Source organism: Monodon monoceros, unplaced genomic scaffold (genome assembly GCF_005190385.1).
Source record: "Monodon monoceros isolate NGI ecotype Baffin Bay Population unplaced genomic scaffold, NGI_Narwhal_1 Super_Scaffold_21, whole genome shotgun sequence".
Lineage (NCBI taxonomy): Eukaryota > Metazoa > Chordata > Mammalia > Artiodactyla > Monodontidae > Monodon > Monodon monoceros.
The window spans coordinates 121,529,916-121,553,165 of NW_021703778.1; the positions used below are offsets into that span (position 1 = coordinate 121,529,916).

Below are 23,250 nucleotides of genomic sequence, written 5' to 3' on the forward strand. Positions count from 1 at the left end.
GATTAGCTCTAGTAGTTTTCTGTTAGCATCTTTACGATTCTCTATGTATAGTATCATGTCATCTGCAAACAGTGAAAGCTTTACTTCTTTTCCGACTTGGATTCCTTTTATTTCCGTTTCTTCTCTGATTGCTGTGGCTAAAATTTCCAAAACTATGTTGAATAAGAGTGGTGAGAGTGGGCAACCTTGTCTTGTTCGTGATCTTAGTGGAAATGCTTTCAGTTTTTCACCATTGAGAATGATGTTGGCTGTGGGTTTGCGTATATGGCCTTTATTATGTTGAGGTAAGTTCCCTCTATGCCTACCTTCTGGAGGATTTTTATCATAAATGGGTGTTGAAGTTTTTGTTTTTTTTTTTCGCGGTACGTTGGCCTCTCACTGTTGTGGCCTTTCCCGTTGTGGAGCACAGGCTCCGGATGCACAGGCTCAGTGGCCAAGGGTCATGGGCCCAGCCGCTCTGCGGCATGTGGGATCCTCCCAGACCGGGGCACGAACCCGTGTCCCCTGCATTGGCAGGTGGACTCTCAACCACTGCACCACCAGCGAAGCCCGGGTGTTGAATTTTGTCAAAAGATTTTTCTGCATCTATTGAGATGATCATATGGTTTTTATCCTTCAGTTTGTTAATATGGTGTATCACATTGATTTACGTATATTGAAGAAACCTTGCAACCCTGGGATAAATCCCACTTGTTCATGGTGTATGATCCTTTTAATGTGCTGTTGGATTCTGTTTGCTAGTATTTTGTTGAGGATTTTTGCATCTATGTTCATCAGGGATATTGGCCTGTAGTTTTCTTTCTTTGTGACATCTTTGTCTGGTTTTGGTATCAGGGTGATGATGGCCTTGTAGAATGAGTTTGGGAGTGTTCCTCCCTCTGCTATATTTTGGAAGAGTCTGAGAAGGATCAGTGTTAGCTCTTCTCTAAATGTTTGATAGAATTTGCCTGTGAAGCCATCTGGTTCTGGGCTTTTGTTTTTTGAAATATTTTTAATCACAGTTTCAATTTCAGTGCTTGTGATTGGTCTGTTTATATTTTCTATTTCTTCCTGGGTCAGTCTCGGAAAGTTGTGCTTTTCTAAGAATTTGTCCATTTCTTCCAGGTTGTCCATTTTATTGGCATATAGTTGCTTCTAGTTATCTCTCATGATACTTTGTGTTTCTGCAATGTCAGTTGTTACTTCTCCTTTTTCATTTCTAATTGCATTGATTTGAGTCTCCTTTTCTTGATGAATCTGGCTAATGGTTTACCAATTTTTTACCAATTTTTACCAATTTTATCTTCTCAAAGATAAATCTCAATCTTCTCAAATAAATCTTCATTTTATTGATCTTTGCTGCTGTTTCCTTTCTTTTTCATTTATTTCTTATCTGGTCTTTATGATTTCTTTCCTTCTGCTAACTTTGGTTTTTTTTTTTTTCTCTAATTGCTTTAGCTATAAGTTTAGGTTGTTCATTTGAGATGTTTCTTGTTTCTTGAGGTAGGAATGTATTGCTATAAACTTCCCTCTTAGAACTGCTTTTGCTGCATCCTGTAGGTTTTGTGTCATCGTGTTTTCATTGTCATTTGTTTCTAGGTATTTTTTGATTTCCTCTTTGATTTCTTCAGTGATATCTTGGTCATTAAGTAGTGTATTGTTTAGCCTCCATGTGTTTGTATTTGTTATAGAATTTTTCCTGTAATTGATATGTAGTCTCAGAGCATTGTGGTCAGAAAAGATACTTGATATTTCAATTTTCTTAAATTTACCAAAGCTTGATTTGTGACCCAAGATATGATCTATCCTGGAGAATGTTCCATGAGCACTTGAGAAGGAAGTGTATTCTGTTGTTTTTGGATGGAATGTCCTATAAATATCAATTAAGTCCATCTTGTTTAATGTATCATTTAAAGCTTGTGTTTCTTTATTTATGTTCATTTTGGATGATCTGTCCAATGGTGAAAGTGGGGTGTTAAAGTCCCCTACTATGATTGTGTTATTGTTGATTTTCCCTTTTATGGCTGTTAGCATTTGCCTTATGTATTGAGTCCACTATTTCTTGTAATAGAACTACTCTATTTTTCCAATAGACATTTGAATATATAATGCCTGCAAAACTAAATATAAAAAATATACAGTTTACATATGCATTTATTTTCCTCTGATATACATATGTGTTGCTTTTATCTCTATGCTCAATAAGTTTCTGGCTCATATTTCTTTTTTAAAAAAATTAATTAATTAATTAATTAATTATTTTTGGCTGAGTTGGGTCTTTGTTGCACGTGGGCTTTCTCTAGTTGCAGCAAGCAGGGGCTACTCTTCGTTTTTGTGTACGGGCTTCTAACTGAGGTGGCTCTTCTTGTTGCAGAGCATGGGCTCTAGGTGTGCAGGCTTCAGTAGATGTGGCACACAGGCTCAGCAATTGTGGCTCGCAGGCTCTAGAGTGCAGGCTCAATAGTTGTGGCGCATGGGCTTAGTTGCTCCACTGAATGTGGGATCTTCCCAGAACAGGGACTGAACCTGTGTCCCCTGCATTGGAAGGCAGATTCTTAACCACTGCACCACCAGGGAAGTCCCTGGCTCATATTTCTTGACTTCATTCATGTTTCTACTCAACACTGACTCCTAAGAAAGGTGTCCCTGACCACACTATTTCATATAGTATCAATTTCATTCTTTACTCCATGATCTTGCTACATTTTATCCCCAAAACATATTTTTACTATCCAAAATCATAATAGCTGTTTATTTGCAGACAGGATTTCTTCCTAAATCAAAAGGAAAGTTTCATAAGGTAAGGAGTTTTTCCTGAGTATATTGTTAGGGATGTTTCTGTCTTCTCATTAGCTCAGCATGGGAGGCAAATCTCTGTCCTCAGCTGTGGTCCCAATTGAAAGGCAACAGGAAGAGTTTCAGACAACATCCTTGATATAATGTCCTACAAACAACCCCCACACATATCATCATACCACTGTTAGCAATAAAACCAGATACTAATAAAGCCACACATATCATCTAACCATTTATTGGTGATAAAACCAAAATGATCCTTAACATTTCTATTCCTGGTGCTTATTATAAAATATAAGGTAAAAATTCAGAGTACATAAACCTCATCCAGAATTTCAGAAACTAAAGATTACCAAAATATATTCCATTTGCCATGGATAGAGCTGTCTTGAAGGGGGGAATAGCTAAGATTCTAGTTCTTGATTTCTTGGTATCATGTGTGCTGCCTTTGGCAGCTCTTTCCTTCTCAATTTTATCTTTTGTCACCTGTCTCTTAGTATCTTGATATTCTAACCCTGGATTTTTTTTTATTTTTTATTTTTTTGGTGGCGGAGGTATTTAGGCTCATTTTATACCAATTAAATAACTGTGATTTTTGGAATACCAAATACAACCTAATTATTTAAAGAAGTAAGGAAATACAGTTATGATTAAAGCATTAGGGGTCTCAACCCTTTTGAAAGTAGGACTTCTTGTCCCCACAGTAATGCCTCTTATAACCTCATTATGTTCCTCTTAGTTGTCAATTTGTTCCTATGCAGGTGATCTGTCTTGCAAATTGTCAATGGGTGTTTACACACTGACCAGTCAAAATATGTTCTCAAAATATATAGGTTTAAACTGTATTACAACTCAGATTTATTCTCTTATTCCTGAACATAATTAAGGATTATGAATGTAGTCACTGAATTTTTGGGTCATTTACTTTATTTCATTTAGTTTTTAAGAATAACTAAAATGGCAACTGAATGCAGGAGAAGTTTATTATTTTTTTATTTTAGCTAATGTACTTGATTATTCAAAATTTTATTCCTTCTTTCCCCCAGACTGAACTATAAGTCCACTTCTTATGAACATGGTTTGATAACTGTCTCAAAATGATGAACATGTGGAAAAAGTAGATAAGCCTCTGTTACTTCTCAAGTTTTCATGAGATTCTCTGAGCACAGAATGAATTTTAAAGACACCAGTTTTCCTTTATCTCTACTTTATATGTTGCATAGCATTAATCATTTCTGATAATATTCTATTCATTTATTTTATTATTATTTTATCTTATTTTATTTTTATTTTTTGGTCTGCTCTCTACCAGAATACAAGGTCCATGAGATCATGGCCTTTTTCTGTCTCGTTTACTTCATATTCCATGTACATATAACAGTATGTAACATTTAATTACAAAATAAGAATTAACGTTAAGGCTTTGATGAATTACTTAAAGGAGCATGTGTCAGATTTTAGTGTTCTTTTACATAGATCATATGTATGCAAGGGCGTTTATTTCATTCTTTATTTATTGACTCAGGCACTCAAAACACACAAGCCCCTTTGAGTTCTTTACACTTTCATTGAAATAAATGGCACAATTTCATAAATAAATCTTTACTTTTTTTTTAGTATTTTTATAAGTAAACTTAAGAAGGAGATCTTTCTGAGGTTATATTTTCAGTATAAAATCAAATGGCATTAATATATTCAATCAAATACTGCTGGCCAGAAAGGCAGATCTGGGTGGTAATTTGAGCTCTTCATAAATATTTGGTTCTTTTATTCCTTGCAGTACATAAGGATAACACTTGTTTGCCCTGTTTAACCTCAGGTCATGTCATAGGGCTTACTTTGTACAAGGAAATATGAACAGAAGTGACATGTCCTCCTTCCAGGAGGAGGATTTTAAAAGCTGGTGCATGTTTCAACATGGTCCCTTCCAAAAAACAATTGATATTGTAACGATTGTTTTGTATCAATATACAGTAGTACTTAACCTAGTACACCAATATTTGTGGGACACTCGGACACTTAAGGAAAGGATAATACAAAAAATACAGAGGAGACAGTGTAAAGGAAAAAAAATTATATGTTAAGTGAAACTATTCTTACCAAAGATTCTTCTAGAGTTTGTTTGTTACATTTAGGACCTTTTATTGCAGCACCTTATAAAAAAATATGTGTTTGAATTAGATTCTTAAGAAAAGAAGCTGCTAATTAAATATAAGAAGACTTCCTATGAACTTTTTATTGTGTCATTTTCTTAAGACATGGATCTTTGAGAATAAATTTCAGCTTAGTGTCTTTAGAACATTAAAAAATGTTGCATAGATATATTGATACATTAAATGTACTTTACATTATAACATGAAGCTTCCTTCACATTTTATGTTTTAAAATTTCATTATTTTAGAAATACAGATAAATGGAACAGGATAGAAAGCCCAGAGATAAACCCATGCACATATGGTCACCTTATGTTTGATAAAGAAGGCAAGAATATACAGTGGAGAAAAGACAGCCTCTTCAATAAGTGGTGCTGGAAAAACTGGACAGGTACATGTAAAAGTATGAGATTACAACACTCCCTAACACCATACACAAAAATAAGCTCAAAATGGATTAAAGACCTAAATGTAAGGCCAGAAACTATCAAACTCTTAGAGGAAAACATAGGCAGAACACTCTATGACATAAATCACAGCAAGATCCTTTTTGACCCACCTCCTAGAGAAATGGAAATAAAAACAAAAATAAACAAATGGCACCTAATGAAACTTAAAAGCTTTTGCACAGCAAAGGAAACCATAAACAAGACCAAAAGACAACCCTCAGAATGGGAGAAAATATTTGCAAATGAAGCAACTGACAATGGATTAATCTCCAAAATTTACAAGCAGCTCATGCAGCTCAATAACAAAAAAACAAACAACCCAATCCAAAAATGGGCAGAAGACCTAAATAGACATTTCTCCAAAGAAGACATACAGATTGCCAACAAACACATGAAAGAATGCTCAACATCATTAATCATTAGAGAAATGCAAGTCAAAACTACAATGAGATATCATCTCACACCAGTCAGAATGGCCATCATCAAAAAATCTACAAACAATAAATGCTGGTGAGGGTGTGGAGAAAAGGGAACCCTCTTGCACTGTTGGTGGGAATGTAAATTGATACAGCCACTATGGAGAACAGTATGGAAGTTCCTTAAAAAACTAAAAATAAAACTACCGTATGACCCAGCAATCCCACTACTGGGCATATACCCTGAGAAAACCATAATTCAAAGAGTCATGTACCAAAATGTTCATTTCAGCTCTATTTACAATAGTCAGGACATGGAAGCAACCTAAGTGTCCATCAGCAGATGAATGGATAAAGAAGATGTGACACATATATACAATGGAATATTACTCAGCCATAAAAAGAAATGAAATTGAGTTATTTGTAGTGAGGTGGATGGACCTAGAGTCTGTCATACAGAGTGAAGTAAGTCAGAAGGAAAGAAACAAATACTGTATGCTAACACATATATATGGAATCTAAGGAAAAAAAAAAAAAGGTCATGAAGAACCTAGGGGTAAGACAGGAATAAAGACACAGACCTACTAGAGAATGGACCTTAGAATATGGGGAGGGGGAAGGGTAAGCTGTGAGAAAGTGAGAGAGTGGCATGGACATATATACACTACCAAATGTAAAATAGATAGCTAGTGGGAAGCAGCCGCATAGCACAGGGAGATCAGCTCAGTGCTTTGTGACCACCTAGAGGGGTGGGATAGGGAGGGTGGGAGGGAGGGAGATGCAAGAGGGAAGAGATATGGGAACATATGTATATGTATAACTGATTCACTTCGTTATAAAGCAGAAACTAACACACCATTGTAAAGCAATTATACTCCAATAAAGATGTTAAAAAAAAAAAAGGCTGTAACAAGAAATGAACTAAAAAAAAAAAAAATTCATCATTTTACATTTCTTTCAAAACATTCCATTATATATGTGCCTAATATTCATTTCAGTAACAATTCATTTTTCTCTCAATATAAACAATAACATTCAAGAATATTTTATTAACATATAAAAATGAGAAAACCAATATTAACATTTTCGTCATAAGATCTTGTAAAGCCAACAAGCACTTAAGCAGTGAACAGTTTCTTCATCTCTGCTTTCTTGCTCCCTTTATTCCCCAACCTACACTTAATCATCAAATCCTTCTGATTTTGCCACATAAATTTCTCTCCAATTACCAGTGTAGCAGCACTGATTCAGGTCATTATATTTCACCTGAAATAAAACAACAGCTTTTACTCTATGCTGTCCCTTATTTTGTACCACGATAGTGATTATTTGACTCCTCTGTTTTGTCTCTCTCTGTGTCTTCCCACTTCTCTCAAGGTAAAGTCCAATTTCTTTGGACTAGTTCACATGGCCCTTCATGATCTCAGTCCCTCGTATCTCCACTTTGATCTCTTCCTTCTCTCCTGAACTATGATTCAGGAGAGGTCCGGATATACTGCATTAATTTCAGTTCTCCAAATGTTATCAAGCTGGCTTTGTATCCAGGCACTTGTTAATTTCATCCAAGTCTCTTGATCTGGGTAACTTCTCTTCACCCCTCTGGTATCAGTTTGCTAGTACTTCTTCCATCAGCATTCCTCACTTCCCAAAGTCATCTTAGGTTCCCCTCCAATGTTTTCCCATAATACCTTATATCCACACTTACTATAATACTTATCAAACTATATTGTAGTTTGATATCTGCTTGGTTGCCTATCTCCTTGTTTGTTTTAAACTCTCTGAAGACAAGAACTATCCTCTCACCCTCCCATCCTCACTCCTTTGGCAACTCAAATGCTTGACAGAGCCTTTCATCTTTAATCTGAACTTTGTACATATTTTGTTGATTGCATGAAATAATTCTTCTTTCTTATTAATGACTTATTTATAAATTGACATGAAATATAGAATACAGATTTAAGTATTGTTTTAAAATAAAGCCTAATCCCATTTTGTCTCGTCTCATTTATTTAAGGCAAAGCAAATCCCTATTCTTGTATTGGCATTTTTAATTTATAAACTTATTTTATTTGCCTGGAGAGGGAGCAGCAAGAGGTGAGTAGACATTACAGCCCTTCATGATAGAGCCTTGTGCCGCCTATCCAATCTCATCTCCAAAATAACCCCACCTCTCTTTATATTCTAATAATTCATAGAATTACATCTAGTTTTATAGCAGTAAAGTATAAAAGTTAAGAAGGGAGCTTTTAGAATTAAACAAAAAAGGTTAATAAGCTAGCTCCCCAGTGACCTCTCTCTGTAGAGCATGGTTGTACAGCTTAAATTCTGTAAGATTATTTCTGCATCTAAACAACAGTGATAATACCAATTTTACAGAATTTTTGTTATTTAATATTATACTTGAATATTTTCATAATTTACATTTTTTTCTGAAACCAATTATTTTATTTTTTCATTTATCATTAAAATTTTTTTAAAAGATAATATCATATCATAATTGAACAATTTATAAAATTTATAAAATTAAATTTTAAAGTTAAAAGTTTATAGAGATTTAAAATTTTAATTTTAATTTATAAAATTAAAAGTTGAGAAAAGATATCCAGAAACAGAAAAGCCTTGTATAAAATATATACATGCATTGTTGGTGGAAAAGCAGATATATTCCCAAATATAGAAGAGATTAAAGGAATAAAAATATAATATTCAAATATGTTGACATAAGTTTATATATATAGAAGTGTATAATTTAATTAAATTATGAATGGCAACTGAAGTTAATACAAATAGAGACAGAAAATTTCACCAGAAAATTACTACAAGAGAAATTAGGAAAAAAGGTAGAGTCTATCAGAAGAAGGAGGAGGAGGAGGAGGGGGAGAAAGAGGAAACAGAAGAAAAATATAAAGATAAAGGCACATGGCTCAGATGGTATTCAGCTGAATTACACTTGCCAGACTCTAAGCCAGATGACTGAGTTCAAATCCAGCTTAGTCTTTCATTTAATTCTATGATCTTGGATGAGTTACTAAACCCCATGGTTTCTTTAGCCTTAAGGTAGAAATAACAATAGTATCTACCTCACTGTGTTGTTTTAAGAGTTAAACATGGTGATATATGTAAAGCGCCTAGAATAGTGTCAGACTTTATGGTATTGAGATATATATATATACACACACACACACACATCAAGGACAGGTCAGCTATTAAAAATAGGTAACGCCTATGATATTCAAACTATTACCTTCAAATTTCTACTCAACTTCTTGCTTCCATCTTTTCAGAAATGGTTTCCTTAATTTGAAGTACACTAAAGCAACTTAAGCACTTTGTGATATTTTGCATTTCTTGTTTGAACTTTTTAAAACAGAATAGAAACTTGGAAAAGCCAGCAATCTATAATCAAGCTATCATACAGCACTAGTTACTGTATGTAACCTTATTAACATTTTATTGAAATCTGTTATGTTCAACATTTATTATTCAAAGGTAAATATTGTTCCAGCTATTTTAGCTAAAATATTTTAACTGCTGAAAAATAGTCAGGTTTTTGGTATAGAAATAGTGTAAAAATAAGTATGACTCCAGATTTTAAAACAACTTAAGAAACTTAAAGAAATACAACTGAAAATGATAAAGCTAAACAAATAGTAATTTATATTTAGAAATGAAAAGAAGTAATAGGAAATAGTTATCAATTCAAGACAACTCTGACATTCAGTCTTGAAATCTGAGGGAACATTCATTGAGGAGTTGTGTTTTAAGGTAGTCATGCTCCTTTGAAAAGCATTGAATTAGCCATCAGAATTACCAAATGCAAGTTTTAGTTTACACATACCACAATTAAGTAACTTTTAATATCTCATTAATAGGTTTCTTATTTTAAAAAAGCCCTTAGAAATATATACAAACGTAAGCCTAAGGAGCTGTGTATATCTTGCCCAGAAGAACTAAAGAAAATATTTGCAGTTGGGTTATTTCTCAGTCCATGGTATAAATCTTGAAACTCAACAGTGGACTGAGAACAATATTTTAATAATCACTCGTTTTGGAAATGCATCAATCCAGGCATAACTAGAGGATGCACCTCCAGTTGGAACTTAATGGTTACCTATTATAACACGTAAATTTCAAATCCATTCATTCCACAAATGGTATTGAGCACCATATGCCAAGCTCTGTTCTTAAATCAGTATTTATAATACTGTTTTTCATATTGAGATCACATAGGAATGTTAGTATAAGGAAAAGCCAAAATGGAATCTGATCTTAGTCTCTTTATTATAGTCTGAAAATATAAAACAGTGGTTCTCAAAGTGTGGCCCCAAACCAACATCACACAGGAAGTTGTTAAAAATACAAATTCTTGGGCCACACCCCAGACCCACTATACCAGACTCTGGGGGTCGGTCACAGCAACTGTTTTAACAGGCCCTATGGATGATTCTGATGCTCACTCAAATTTGAGAACCACTGATATAAGACAAAGAAAACTGTGTTGTTTATTAATTGATACAGTACATAAGTAGATTATAAATCCATATACAAATTTGTACTCAAACAAGCAACTTGCATGGTGTTAAAGCCTAAAAAAAGAAAATGTTAATCCCCACTCCATTTTTCATTTCAAGCTTTGATCATTTTTTTCCTGAAAAGTAGCTGGAAGAGTGACTATTTTCGGGCTTCCCTGATGATGCAGTGGTTGAGTCCGCCTGCCGATGCAGGGGACATGGGTTCGTGCCCCAGTCTGGGACGATCCCACATGCCGCGGAGCGGCTGGGCCCATGAGCCATGGCCGCTGAGCCTGCACGTCCGGAGCCTGTGCTCCACAACGGGAGAGGCCACAACAGTGAGAGAGGCCCGCGTACCGCAAAAAAACCCCAAAAAACAAAAAACTTGCGGGACTTCCCTGGTGGTGCAGTGGTTAAGAATCCACCTGCCAACGCAGGGGACACGGGTTTGAGCCCTGGTCTGGGAAGATCCCACATTCCATGGAACAACTAAGCCTGTGCGCCACAACTACTGAGCCTGCGCTCTAGAGCCCGCGAGCCACAGCTACTGAAGCCTGCGCGCCTAAGTCCTGTGCTCCACATCAAGAGAAGCCACTGCAATGAGAAGCCCGTGCACCGCAACGAAGAGTAGACCCCGCTCGCCGCAACTAGAGAAAGCCCACAGCAACGAAGACCCAACGCAGCCAAAAAACAAACAAACAAAATAAGTGACTGTTTTCCATTGAACTCTACACTCCCAGTCATTTAAGACACTGAATATATATATTGGTCTGTTGGGTAGTTTCTTTGACTGGATAAAGTCTTGGAATCCATAATAGCCATGTATTTATAGGTTTATAGGTTGTAAAAGAAACAATTTAGACATTTAAAAATTGTTCTTTCATCTAAGGAAATATATCAGTCAGTCTTCTCTTCTTTATAAAATATTGATTCAAGTGGACAGCCAGGATAGGCTTAGGTAAATTTAATTAAATTTGTAATCAGTTGACCTTGGAATAATATTAAACCTATATACAATCTTTTTTTTCTTCCTATTTCCCTCTTAAAAAAGCAACACTGATTTGTCAGTATCTGGTATTTTAAAAATTTAGGGTTTTTTAATCTTTAAAAATTTTGTTTACAAGTACAAATACCACCACACACACACACACACACACACACTCACTCACATATTCTTCCCTTAGTTTCCATGACATTGGCAGATTTTTCTACCTCTCAGTTCTTTCTTTTTCACTGGACCTTCTATCATTACTGTCTTCATACAGTACATTTACGTCTACATTTCTGCTAGCTTTGGTTCTCATGTCTAATCCTTCTGACCTATAAATTTACACATTCAAGGAGAAGTGTTCACTCAAATTCTAGTAACATGTTTCTAACTACAGTAGCTTTTGCTTGATGTTCCTCTATCAACTCAAATTTAACAAGACCAATTTGAAGACATGAGTATATTTGCAAACTTTGATTCAATATCTTATTTCTGGCAATAATTTAATACTTTTTCACTCCAAAAGTCTCTTTGTGGTTGCTCATTTTCCACTACATTCAGGGTCAATAAAAAGGAAAATTCTAATTAATTTTCCTTAGCAGTATTGCTACACAAAATGAAATCTGTACAAAAGGCCACAGACTCAGAAAAACTCCTCAGAAAGTACTTGGAATTTTCCAAGACAAAATACCCTTATTTCACAAAGCCTTCTATATCAAAGGTCTGTAGGTCATCCAGGTTTTTAAATTTACTGTGCTTATTCTTCCTAGCAGATACATTGTGATGTTAGTATTTATAGGAATAAAGGGAATATGTGCAGTGTCCTTCACTTGGAATATTGAGATGATGTCATTTTTTACCAACTGGCTTATGGCTTATTTCTTTTTTTTTTTTTTTTTTTTTTTTTTTTTGCGATACGCGGGCCTCTCACTGTTGTGGCCTCTCCCATTGTGGAGCACAGGCTCCGGACGCGCAAGCTCAGCGGCCATGGTTCACGGGCCCAGCCTCTCCGCGGCATGTGGGATCTTCCCGAACCGGGACACGAACACGTGTCCCCTGCATCGGCAGGCGGACTCTCAACCACTGCGCCACCAGGGAAGCCCCTGGCTTATTTCTTTTCTGGAGCCAAAAAGACCATTTACAAAATGGCTTCTCTACATTTCTCTATATCCCTTACTCTCTTCTTCATCTATATATTTGATAATTTCTTGAGCATTCACTAAAGAAATTGAAGTAAACAGCAGAGAACATAAGGTCACTATACTCTTAAAAACTGTTTCTCAAAATTTAATCAATATTCAAGTTCTGTCCATTTCAAAATTTTCTTAATTCATTTTTTCTTTCTCTCCCCCTTCACTACTCTAATTTAAATCTTATTAAAACTTACTTCAAACATGCCTAACTGTGGCCTTGCCTCTATTGTAATATCATTCAATGTACTATGTATGATATCAGATTAATCTATCTATAGAAGATGTCATTTTACTCATGACTTAAGACTATAAAATCAATTCAGATGATCTGTCAATTCGCCACAGATTTCCCTGGACTTGGCATTAAATGCTCTTTGTCAAATGGTTCCACCAAACACCTCTCTCAATAAAATCTGTCCAATGGCCTTAAGTCAGTTATGTACATTATTCTAATGTACATAATTCTAATATTATTTTTATATTCTAATATTATTATATTATCTAATAATATAATTATTATTATTCATAATAATAGAATATTCTATTCTATTCACTTCTATCTTATTCTACCATTTTCCTTCAGCATCTGTAGACTGTGCCATAGAAACTAATACTTCATACAAGATGCTAAAGCATAAAAAGCCATCTCTTCAAATTTTTCTGCTTCTTCGATCAATGCATTAAATTAGGTATTAGCTGTATTAATAACCATAGTTACAATGCATATGGTCATCTATGTATACAATAAATTTATAAAATTTTAATTACTATGATCTATTAAAACATTAGCCCTTTAATAAACAATAATAAGCAATGAATTATTTAATAAAATAAAAAATATGCTTTAAATGGAAGGAGAAATAAACTCTAGCTCCATCATTATAGTAGCACGTATGAAGACCAAAATAAAATTTATAATAAATTCATCCAGTAATCAATTTTACCAAAAAGTGTATTTGTGATTAGTGATTTCTTAATTAGTCATTATTAACAATAACTATTTATGAAGATAAACCTATAGAAACTAACAAGTCTCTACTTTGCTTGCTGATCATGTCACTTAACCACTATGTAACAGTACTAACTGCTCCCATTCATGTTACTATGGAATTTTGGACATGCTCCTATTATAGCACTTTTGTTAACAGGACATCGAGGACAATACTTTTTTAAAATTCTGGTATTCACTAGATGATTAATTTACTAAAAGTTTTGTTGACTGACTGGGTAAGCATGTGGGTATGATAATTCTAAGCATTTTAATATATCAAGATTTAAGAAGACAGGAACATGGTGAATTAAAATATTTTATTCAATAAAATATCCCACTTTCCAAAGATGACAGTCAAAAAGTCACATTCATTGTGCATGTCTTAGGCGGAGTATAAAAAGGAAACTGTATAAAAGTCTAAAATCCTTTATTATCAGAACCTATAGTGTGTATGTTAAATGGAGTCAAATGATATTTGTGTTGTTTGGTATATTCAGATAATTTAGAAATAGTTTTGCTTGTTTCTTAATTCCTTAGATACTAAGGAAAGCAGACATTCAAATAACCTTTTTCTCTTTCCTGTTAAGCAACAAATGAAGCAAACAATTGGGAGGCTAGTAGCTGTCTAAGGAGATTAAACAATTGCTTAGCTGAGCCTAAAAAGTACAACTTAAGGACATTAAGATTTTGAGAAAACGTTTTTTTCCACACTAATTTTTTAACTTCACATGAAATATTTGTTCTCTTTTTAAGCTTTTTAAAGCATTGATTCCAGAATTCCATTGCTTTTTTATAGATCGACTGCAGCAACTTTTAAGAAAAGGGTATAAGCCAATACTCAAATTCTGAGACAATTTTCCTCATTATATTTAAATAAAGACCCTACAGTTTAACCAAAGGCTCAGCTAATTTTACCAGAAAGGTGGGGGAATGCTGGGTTCAGTTTACCAACCCCATCCAGTCAGGGATTTAATAATATACTAGTGATTTTATAATCTTACTTAATTTAAGAGTAAGTAATAAAGTTTCTAACAGTTTGTGGATGAAAAACAAAGTCTGGGCTACCCTGGTGGCGCAGTGATTGAGAGTCCGCCTGCCGATGCAGGGGATACCGGTTCGTGCCCCGGTCCGGGAAGATCCCACATGCCGCGGAGTGGCTGGGCCCGTGAGCCATGGCCGCTGAGCCTGCGCGTCCGGTGCCTGTGCTCCGCAACGGGAGAGGCCACAACAGTGAGAGGCCCGCATATCACAAAAAAAAAAAAAAAAGAAAAACTACAAAGTCGGACGCTTTACAACTGAATTTGCCATGAATCTTAAAGGATCAAATTTGCTTCTCAGACTTTATCGAATCAGAAGTGTGTTGTACACTTTAGGTCATGTTTGATATTAAAAGTGGAAGTACTTTTCATTAGATAATCTAGATAATTTATGGATAGAAGAAATTAGATATATAGGCTCAAAATAAAAATATAGGGTAAAATGACGATTTTAAAATCATAGAATACGTAACACAAATGATCATCAGATCAGAATTCAAGAGTGATTATTTTAAATGCTGGTGTCTGATTGTGTGTTAAAACAATGTTGATAACCAAATGTACGTACCTGAGGAAGAAGTAATCTAAATTTTCTAAGATAATATAACCTTATTTTACTTAATGACTTTGTGTCCTATTATTAAACAGGGGATATTCTTAAAGAATTATATCAATTTCACTGTATCTAAAATGCATCTGCCCTATCATCCTCAATTTTGGTATGCAAGGGGATCTTCAAAAGAAATGATGTCTATTGAGGCCCTTTTGCATGTTAAGATGTTTCATGTAAGGGTTAAGTGTAGAGAATATGGGAGTGGGGAAAAGAGTAGTATTTATACATGGTCTTTCTGTTCCTACACCATATCTACGAACATTTCCTTTCCATTCATATTGGCAGAACAGCAGAAGGCCATTACTCTTTATTGAGACACCCACAAAAGATATATTAAAGTTTCTCTTCCATGGCAAGATGTAGTATCTTAGTAAAATTATCAATAAATAGAGTATTACAAAAAAAGCACTCCAGGAAAAAATAATACTTGTTTCTAAATATAAAAGAAAATTCTAGTAAAATAAATAATGCTAAGGCAAGTAAAGAATTAGCTTCAGAAATTGTGTAAGAGAAAGGATTGTTTTCTGGACCATGGTTTATAACACTAGAAATATGCTTTCCTCTAGTGCATAGCATGAATCTCACAAACTTGGGAAGAATAGTGTTAGCAGCAGACATCGATCTGATCAGGAAGGCTTTAAAATAAGACTCAAAGTGGAAGAGAAAAATGTGAATCAGTAAAATGGATATTATGGAGGACAGCAGGTTTGAAATAAAAATAAGACATAGTGAAAAAAATGTCTAGAAATTATTTTGTGAAAATCATGGCTTGGAATAATACTTAGGCCCAGGTTATACAGTGTACTAAATAAAACTGAAATAAAAATGGTAGATATGTTAAGCTCTTAAGATGCACTTAAAAAAACTGTTACACAACCCAGGCAGATGAGTGCAAGAATTGCCACAGATGTTTGTGCAGAGAGTGCCTTGCACAAGGGAACCTGGCCTGTGGGATAAATGGGGGATGTATTCCACTCCACACTTCGAATGCCTGACAGTTATCATTATCTTCAACTTCCCAAGTAGGAGCCTAGGTTTGGTATGTTCAGAAACCTGTTCAAGGTTATATAGCTAAAAATGATAAGGCTAGATTGGCTAGAATCGGAAGCCAGATGTGTCAGGAGCTCATAATTTTCACAAAACACAGTAAGGGGAAATTTATACACATATATGCATGCATATATAATGTATTGTAAAGTAGCAGAGTAGGGGGAAATTACCTAACTAATTTGTTCACAAGGATGAACACAGACCGGGAAATGTGTGTCACTGCATATCAGAGAGTTATATACTAGTTTTATGATCAGGAAACATAAAGACAGGAATTTAGCGGAGATGTTCATATCAGGAAAGGAAAATCTAAGAAGAGAAACTGTCATTGGAAAATAGCATAGCAATCCTAGCCAAAAAAATTATAGAAGGTAGTGTATTAATAACTAGTACAAGATATGGATGAGAAGGAAGGGTTTTAATTAGGTGGATCCCTCTTAGGAGGAAGTCTAATTCTCCTAAAATCGCTCCAGTTGAGAGGGAGGACAGAGATAGTAATCATTCTGTTAAACTTGACTCATGGAGAAGGTGACTTGCATACATAATGGAGACTTTGGGAACAAAGGTTTAGAAGACTGTTAGCATAAAAGAAAGGAATGATGAGTAGGGTTGGGTAAATTAATTCCGCAGATTAAAACAGGCAGCCCTTCAGCATACAGGAAGCAAAGAGCTGTTACCCAGACACTCCAAAAAAATATAGCTGAGGAAGAAGGTGAGAAACTAAAGATGAAATTCTGACTCTATTGTTGCAAAAAAACCTATAACCAGAAAAAAGGAAAAGACACCTAAATAAAATGACTCAATTTTACAAATAGCAATTTGGTATTAGGTTCTTAGTTTTTTGAAAACATAGGGTAATAAAAGATGAATGTGAATGACCAAATCATGTAGTAAGGACTTGGAAATGAATGTGAGGTGTCTAAAGTCAAGAATGTGCTAAGATGCTCCAAATATAAAAGATCTAAAAATATTAGCTGTGTTGAGAAAAGAAAAAGAAAGGGATAAACCCATAAACCGAGGGAGACTGCTGCTCTTTCTTTTTTCTATCTTCTCTATCAAGAAAAATTATCATTAAATTAGAATGAGTACAACAAACAATTCTGATATGGATTTGGGATTTACTCAGATTTACTTAGGGACTAAAGTAAATGAGAGTAATAGAAAAAGTTTCCAAATGATCCACTCCTGTCTACCATGTCTGTGACCTGTGAATACTTAGACAAGAAGGATAAGAATGTTCAACTTACAATGTATCTTAATTTTAATGATGTATCTTACATAGTCTTTTATTATAACTTTGTTAACAAGATTTAAAAAAACATTGGTCTTATGATAGTAACACTGAGTGGATTGCTGATGGTCGACCAATCTTTCTCCAAGCATATTCTCTCCTTTCTACTATCCAAACTCAAAATGCTATTGTGTGATTTAGCTAAGGAAGTGGAAAACACATTTTACAAATCTATGATAATACAAAGATGTGAAAGAGAGCTAATAGCTTATGTGGTAATCAAATAAATCTTCAAAAACGTTTTGTTATGCTGAAATAGTCACTCCAGATAACCTACTATGTAAATAATACATAGTATTATGTATTATGTACATAATAATGTAAAGGAAATAATGTAAAGGAAATAATGTAAAGACCTACATTTAAATTTCAAAAATATCATTTATACCAACGAAGGATAACTGAGTTTAACAGTGGTTCATTTGAAAAAGCTATGATATTTTTACACAATCTATAATCTTCAGCTACCTTAGGAAAACATCATATTTCATTGTTTCTTCTCATTTTACCAAAACATTTCTATTCTACAGACACATTAAATTAGCTTTTAAAAATCCTATATATAGTTTGAACCTCTTAGAATAAAAATATGTAGAATCTCTAGCTTAGGAAACAAGACAAAGAATTATGCAGTATAGTTAAGTGTGAGAACATCTTAGTTTCTTTCACAGAAATTATATCATGTAATTTCTATAGCACATGTAATGATGAAGGATTTCAGAAAGCTCACTTTAATATGTCTCCTGTCATAGTGAAAAATGCATAAATTAATTTCAAAGATTTGTAAATAATTTGGAATAGTTCTGGGTAAGGTAATATTATCTTTGATATAGAAAAATATATTCTGGAATTCATGCAAATTGATTAAAACTTTATAGCAACACATCTTAGTAACAAGGTCTTCACAGAGGATCACACACACACAAAAGAAGACAATTAAATTCCTCACCTGCCTAATACCCAACCGGTATGCAACGATCCGATCTACTGCATCAGGATTCATTTGAGTCCACTGTAGACTGTAGGAGTAAACACGGTGTCTGTTCTGCCACACAGGATTGTAGGTATCGTAATAGAATTCTGGAGCATAGGCCTTTCCTAAAAACAGAAAGAGTCCTTAAATTTAAATGACATGTTACAGTTAAACATACTTATTCTTTATGCCCTTTTATTACTTTCTACTTCGTGTTCCATAAGTAATTCTTGTATTTAAAAAGTCATGTGATTAAAATCTAATCAATTTCTGGAGAATTTGAGAAGAGATGTAAGAAGATTTACTGGTTGGTTGTATAAGCAGTGTAAGAGGAAGAGAAGAATCAAGGATGACTGCAAGTTTTTTGGTCTAAGCAACCAGAAGAATGAAGTTTCCATCAACTGATATGTAAAGTTATGGGAGGATCAAATTTGGGGGGAGAAGATCAGGAAATTATTTTTGAACAGTTTGAATGATCTAAATGGAGCCATTAAGTGGGATACACTTGACTAGAATTCAGGAGAGGCCAGGGTTGGAGACATAATCTTGCTAACCACAGGCATATAGATAAGAGTTTAAATTTAAGCCATGAGACTGATGAGATCACCAAGGGAGTGTGTGTGGATAAAGGCTAAGGTCTGACCACTGGGGAGATCCAAGGTTAAGAGATATGGGAGGAGATAACAAACCCCACAAAGGCCTGAGACAGAACAACCAGTGAACAGGAGGAAAATTTAAAATGTGGCATCCTAGAAATCAAAAGAAGTACATCAGTGAGATAGGGGTATGGGATTAAGAGACACAAACTACTATATAAAATAAGCAACAAGGATATACTGTACAGCACAGGGAAATATACCATCATTTTATACTAACTTTAAATGGAATATAATCTATAAAAATATTGAATCATTATGCTGTACACCTGAGGCTAATATAGTATTGTAAATCAACTATACTTCCAGAATAAATAAATAAATAATAAAAAAAGAAGTATGTCAGCAAGTAAATGATCAACTCTGTCAAAAAAAAAAATCAGTGAAGATGACAATTTGTGTTTATATTATCCATGTCTTTGGTCACTACACTGAAATTAACCAAACAAAAACTTAACAACACAAGAACTTTGGTCAATAACAAAAAAGGCTTTTATTTAGATTTTAAGGATATGTGAGGTATACATAGTATATGTAACATACATAAACCATCTCAGTTTTTGTCTTTTAATTGCCAAATAGAAAAATGCACAGACCATGGGAATTATATGTCCAACTTTTTAAAAAATTAATTAATTAATTAATTCATTTTTGGCTGCATTGGGTCTTCATGGTTGCGTGCGGGCTTTCTCTAGTTGAGGTGAGCAGGGGCTACTATTCGTGGTGGTGTGCGGGCTTCTCATTGTGGTGGCCTCACTTGTTGCCGATCATAGGCTCTAGGTGTGCAGGCTTCAGTAGTTGTGGTGCGTTGGCTCAGTAGTTGTGGCGCACGGGCTTAGTTGCTCCCAAGCATGTGGGATCTTCCTGGACCAGGAAATTGATCCTGTGTCCCCTGCACCGGCAGGCAGATTCTTAACCACTGTGCCACCAGGAAAGTATCCCAACTTTTTGATATTCTGAAATATAGATTTTTTTCACACCATCTACTTTTTACCAATAATACATTTATTTATTAAATCAGTATTTAGTTAGAGCCTATTGAATGCCAAGTAGTGTTCTAGGCAATGAACGAGGAGGTATGGCCTCTGTCTTCCTGGAAATTGCTTACATTTTCTCCAACTTTTCAAATAGCTTTGCAATTTTTACTGGATTATGATTTAATAAGTTGTACATTATTCAACAGATTTTTTTTTTTGAAATTAGATTAAATATTAAATGTCCTCCTTTGGTTTTCCTCCTGGGTTCCTGTATGCAGGAATATATCTTACCTGGTTTTTTCTTTTTCTCCATCATTAGTCATCTATCATCTAGGGATTGCAGAAGAGTTGGTTCATAAGAATTTATAACATATAGTTAAAGTATGAATGTTGAACACTAAGAATGAAAGTGATGGTCTCTATTACCCTGGTGAGGTTCACCAGGAAAAAAATGTCAGATGAACTGAATTGAAATTTTGACAAATTTACTAGTAAAATTAAATACATTGAATTACATATCTGAATTTTAGTAACATTTGGAAAAGTCTCCTATATCAACACTGTGTGCATTAAAAAATGTTCTATGAATATTCATTCAGTTTTATTGAAAATGGATTATCAACTCTATACAAACAATCTTGCATAGAAGGAGGTCTCTGGAAAAGAGCCATCACATTCATTTTATTTCTTCTATATGTTGTATGATATTTTTATTATTACTAACTAAATGATAGCACAAATTCATGTTCACAACACTTAGCAAAATCTAGATGAGAGGAACACAATATACTGAATGAAGGAATCAATATCCAAAACATCACTGACAACCTGTATTTGAGACCAAATTTCCCAAACTGTTATTGAGGAGGTACATTTAGTAGTAGCCTAAATAAAGAGCCAGGGGTTTTGATTAAAAATAAGCATCCAAGGGGCTTCCCTGGTGGCGCAGTGGTTGAGAGTCCGCCTGCCGATGCAGGGGACGCGGGTTCGTGCCCCGGTCCGGGAAGATCCCACATGCCGCGGAGCGGCTGGGCCCATGAGCCATGGCCGCTGAGCCTGCGCGTCCGGAGCCTGTGCTCCGCAACGGGAGAGGCCACAACAGTGAGAGGCCTGCGTACCGCAAAAAAAAAAAAAAAAAAAAAAAAAAAAGCATCCAAAACCTATAAATGAAGTAATGAGCTTTTTAAGTGAGAAATGTCAACTTAGAGTGTTTTCATTAGACATTAGTGTCTAGATTGAATTGAGGAGATAAAGAGTCTCAATGGTTTGTTTTCCATTTTGCTTATTGTTTTTATTTTTATTTTTTTGAGGGGCACAGGGAGAAGAGGGGCTTGCTTTTGTTTTTTAGCCAAGAGGGAAATACAAGGGGTATTAGATTTAGTTCTAAGTATCACGTTTTTCATAAAAGGAATGATACATTCAAATAGAAATGAGAAGAGAATAAAGTCTATTTAGCATGGAAAAGGAAAAAAAAAATCTCTCAAAAACTGGCAAATGAAATTTTCTGAGAGTTGAAACTCCATCACAGGCTAAATTTTAACAGATCTATGAAATAAGATGAATGCCAGTGAGTGGGTATTAAAGGATACATATTTTGACTTAGAAATGTTCTAGCAATCCTCTCTGAATACGGATGATTTTCCCTTCACTAGAGGTACTTAGTCAATACCTAACTGCCATTTAGAAGGGTCGATATGGGTGAGTGACTGTCCACAAAATGGCCATCAAGGTAAGGCACAGTCTCAAATCTCTAGGGTGCTATGAAACATTTGCCTACTGTTTCTTGTATTATTTCAATTGTTTTAAGCACACTTATTTATAAATTCCATTTAATGTTTCTATTATCTGTATTCTAATCCTGCTTTTTGTTGACTGCCAGAAGGGTAAACTAGCTGCATGTCGTAAATGCAAATTGTCATAATACTAGAACTGATTGTTTATCTAAATAAATACTTTCCAGGTTATTGAAGCACTTTGACACTGAAGTTAAAAAAAATTCTCATGACATTGTGAAAACATGAATTTGTTTATCAAAATCTATTTTCAGGGTTGTGAAAAATTAAGCTACAATTTAACCCTCATTTGAATATTCTAAATAGGTCCAATTTTACTATAAAATTCTATCTTCAACTTTATTTTTAATTAGATTGTTACGAAGGCTTTTCAATGTATTTTTGAAAATACTTAAGTTTATTTGCATTGACATTCCGCATTACATATGAGTGACATCATATGTAATATTTTTTCATGAAATATTAGATTGGAAAAGGAAATAGGGATGACCAGTTCCAGTGTCTCATATGACAGATAAATTTTGGGACAGAATAGATATGGTGATGATATATGGATGTTGATATAGTTTTAATTTAGTTGAATAATTGTTACCACCTTAGAATTAAAGATGAGAAAAGCTTTTTTAGCTGGTGCATAAATAATATTGATTAGCAACAAATAACTACTGATAAGAAATGATTTTGTGTAGTTATAGTTAAATATAAATATGCTTGCTACGTCTCAGAGCATACTTTGTACTAAACCTCTTTTGGATAAACTTGATAAAGGAAAAATGCTTTCTGACTTTGTTTGAGAAATCTATCTTAAAAGTAAAAAAAAAAAAAAACCCACAAATTTGTTCTCTGATTTCAGAGCCAATCATATTTAATATTTATACACTTGTTTTGTAAGAAGCACATAGTATACATAGTAATACTAAGGAAATGCCCTTATAATAATCTTAGGCTGTAACAATGAAACATGACATCTGCTGGTTCAACAGGGAAATAATTCATAATTTTTCTTCTTTTTTATCCTTCAGGCATTTTTTTTGTCCTTCTAGCAAGCACACCAAAATTATTTTTCATTCTCTTTTATAGTCTACTTTTATTTTTATGCAACATTGTTCGAGTTTAAATCATTTAAAACTAACTGAGCTAGAACTATATTCATTATCTAAATTAGCAGATAATTTTTAGATATGTATGATTACCTACAGATTTTGGATTTTAAAATATTCTTAAAATATATAGAGAGAAAAATTTAATTGTTCAAATTTTTAAAAATTTATATAAAAGTACATTTATTCTATTTTGCAAATAGCTTCTCAAAAGTGAGTAAATTGAGTTTTCAAAATATTATTTTATGCATAAACCTCAAAGTAAAAGATATATTAAGAATATA

General features: G+C 34.2%; 1 protein-coding gene across 1 annotated transcript in view; it reads right to left on the minus strand.

Moving 5' to 3' along the window:
* Positions 1-23,250, minus strand: part of MDGA2 (MAM domain containing glycosylphosphatidylinositol anchor 2) — an 826,010-nt gene that overhangs the window by 72,050 nt on the left and 730,710 nt on the right. The window contains exon 10 of the mRNA XM_029239755.1: positions 18,417-18,565. Within this exon, the coding sequence (XP_029095588.1) occupies positions 18,417-18,565 (149 nt within the window). The remainder of the gene's footprint in view (positions 1-18,416; positions 18,566-23,250) is intronic.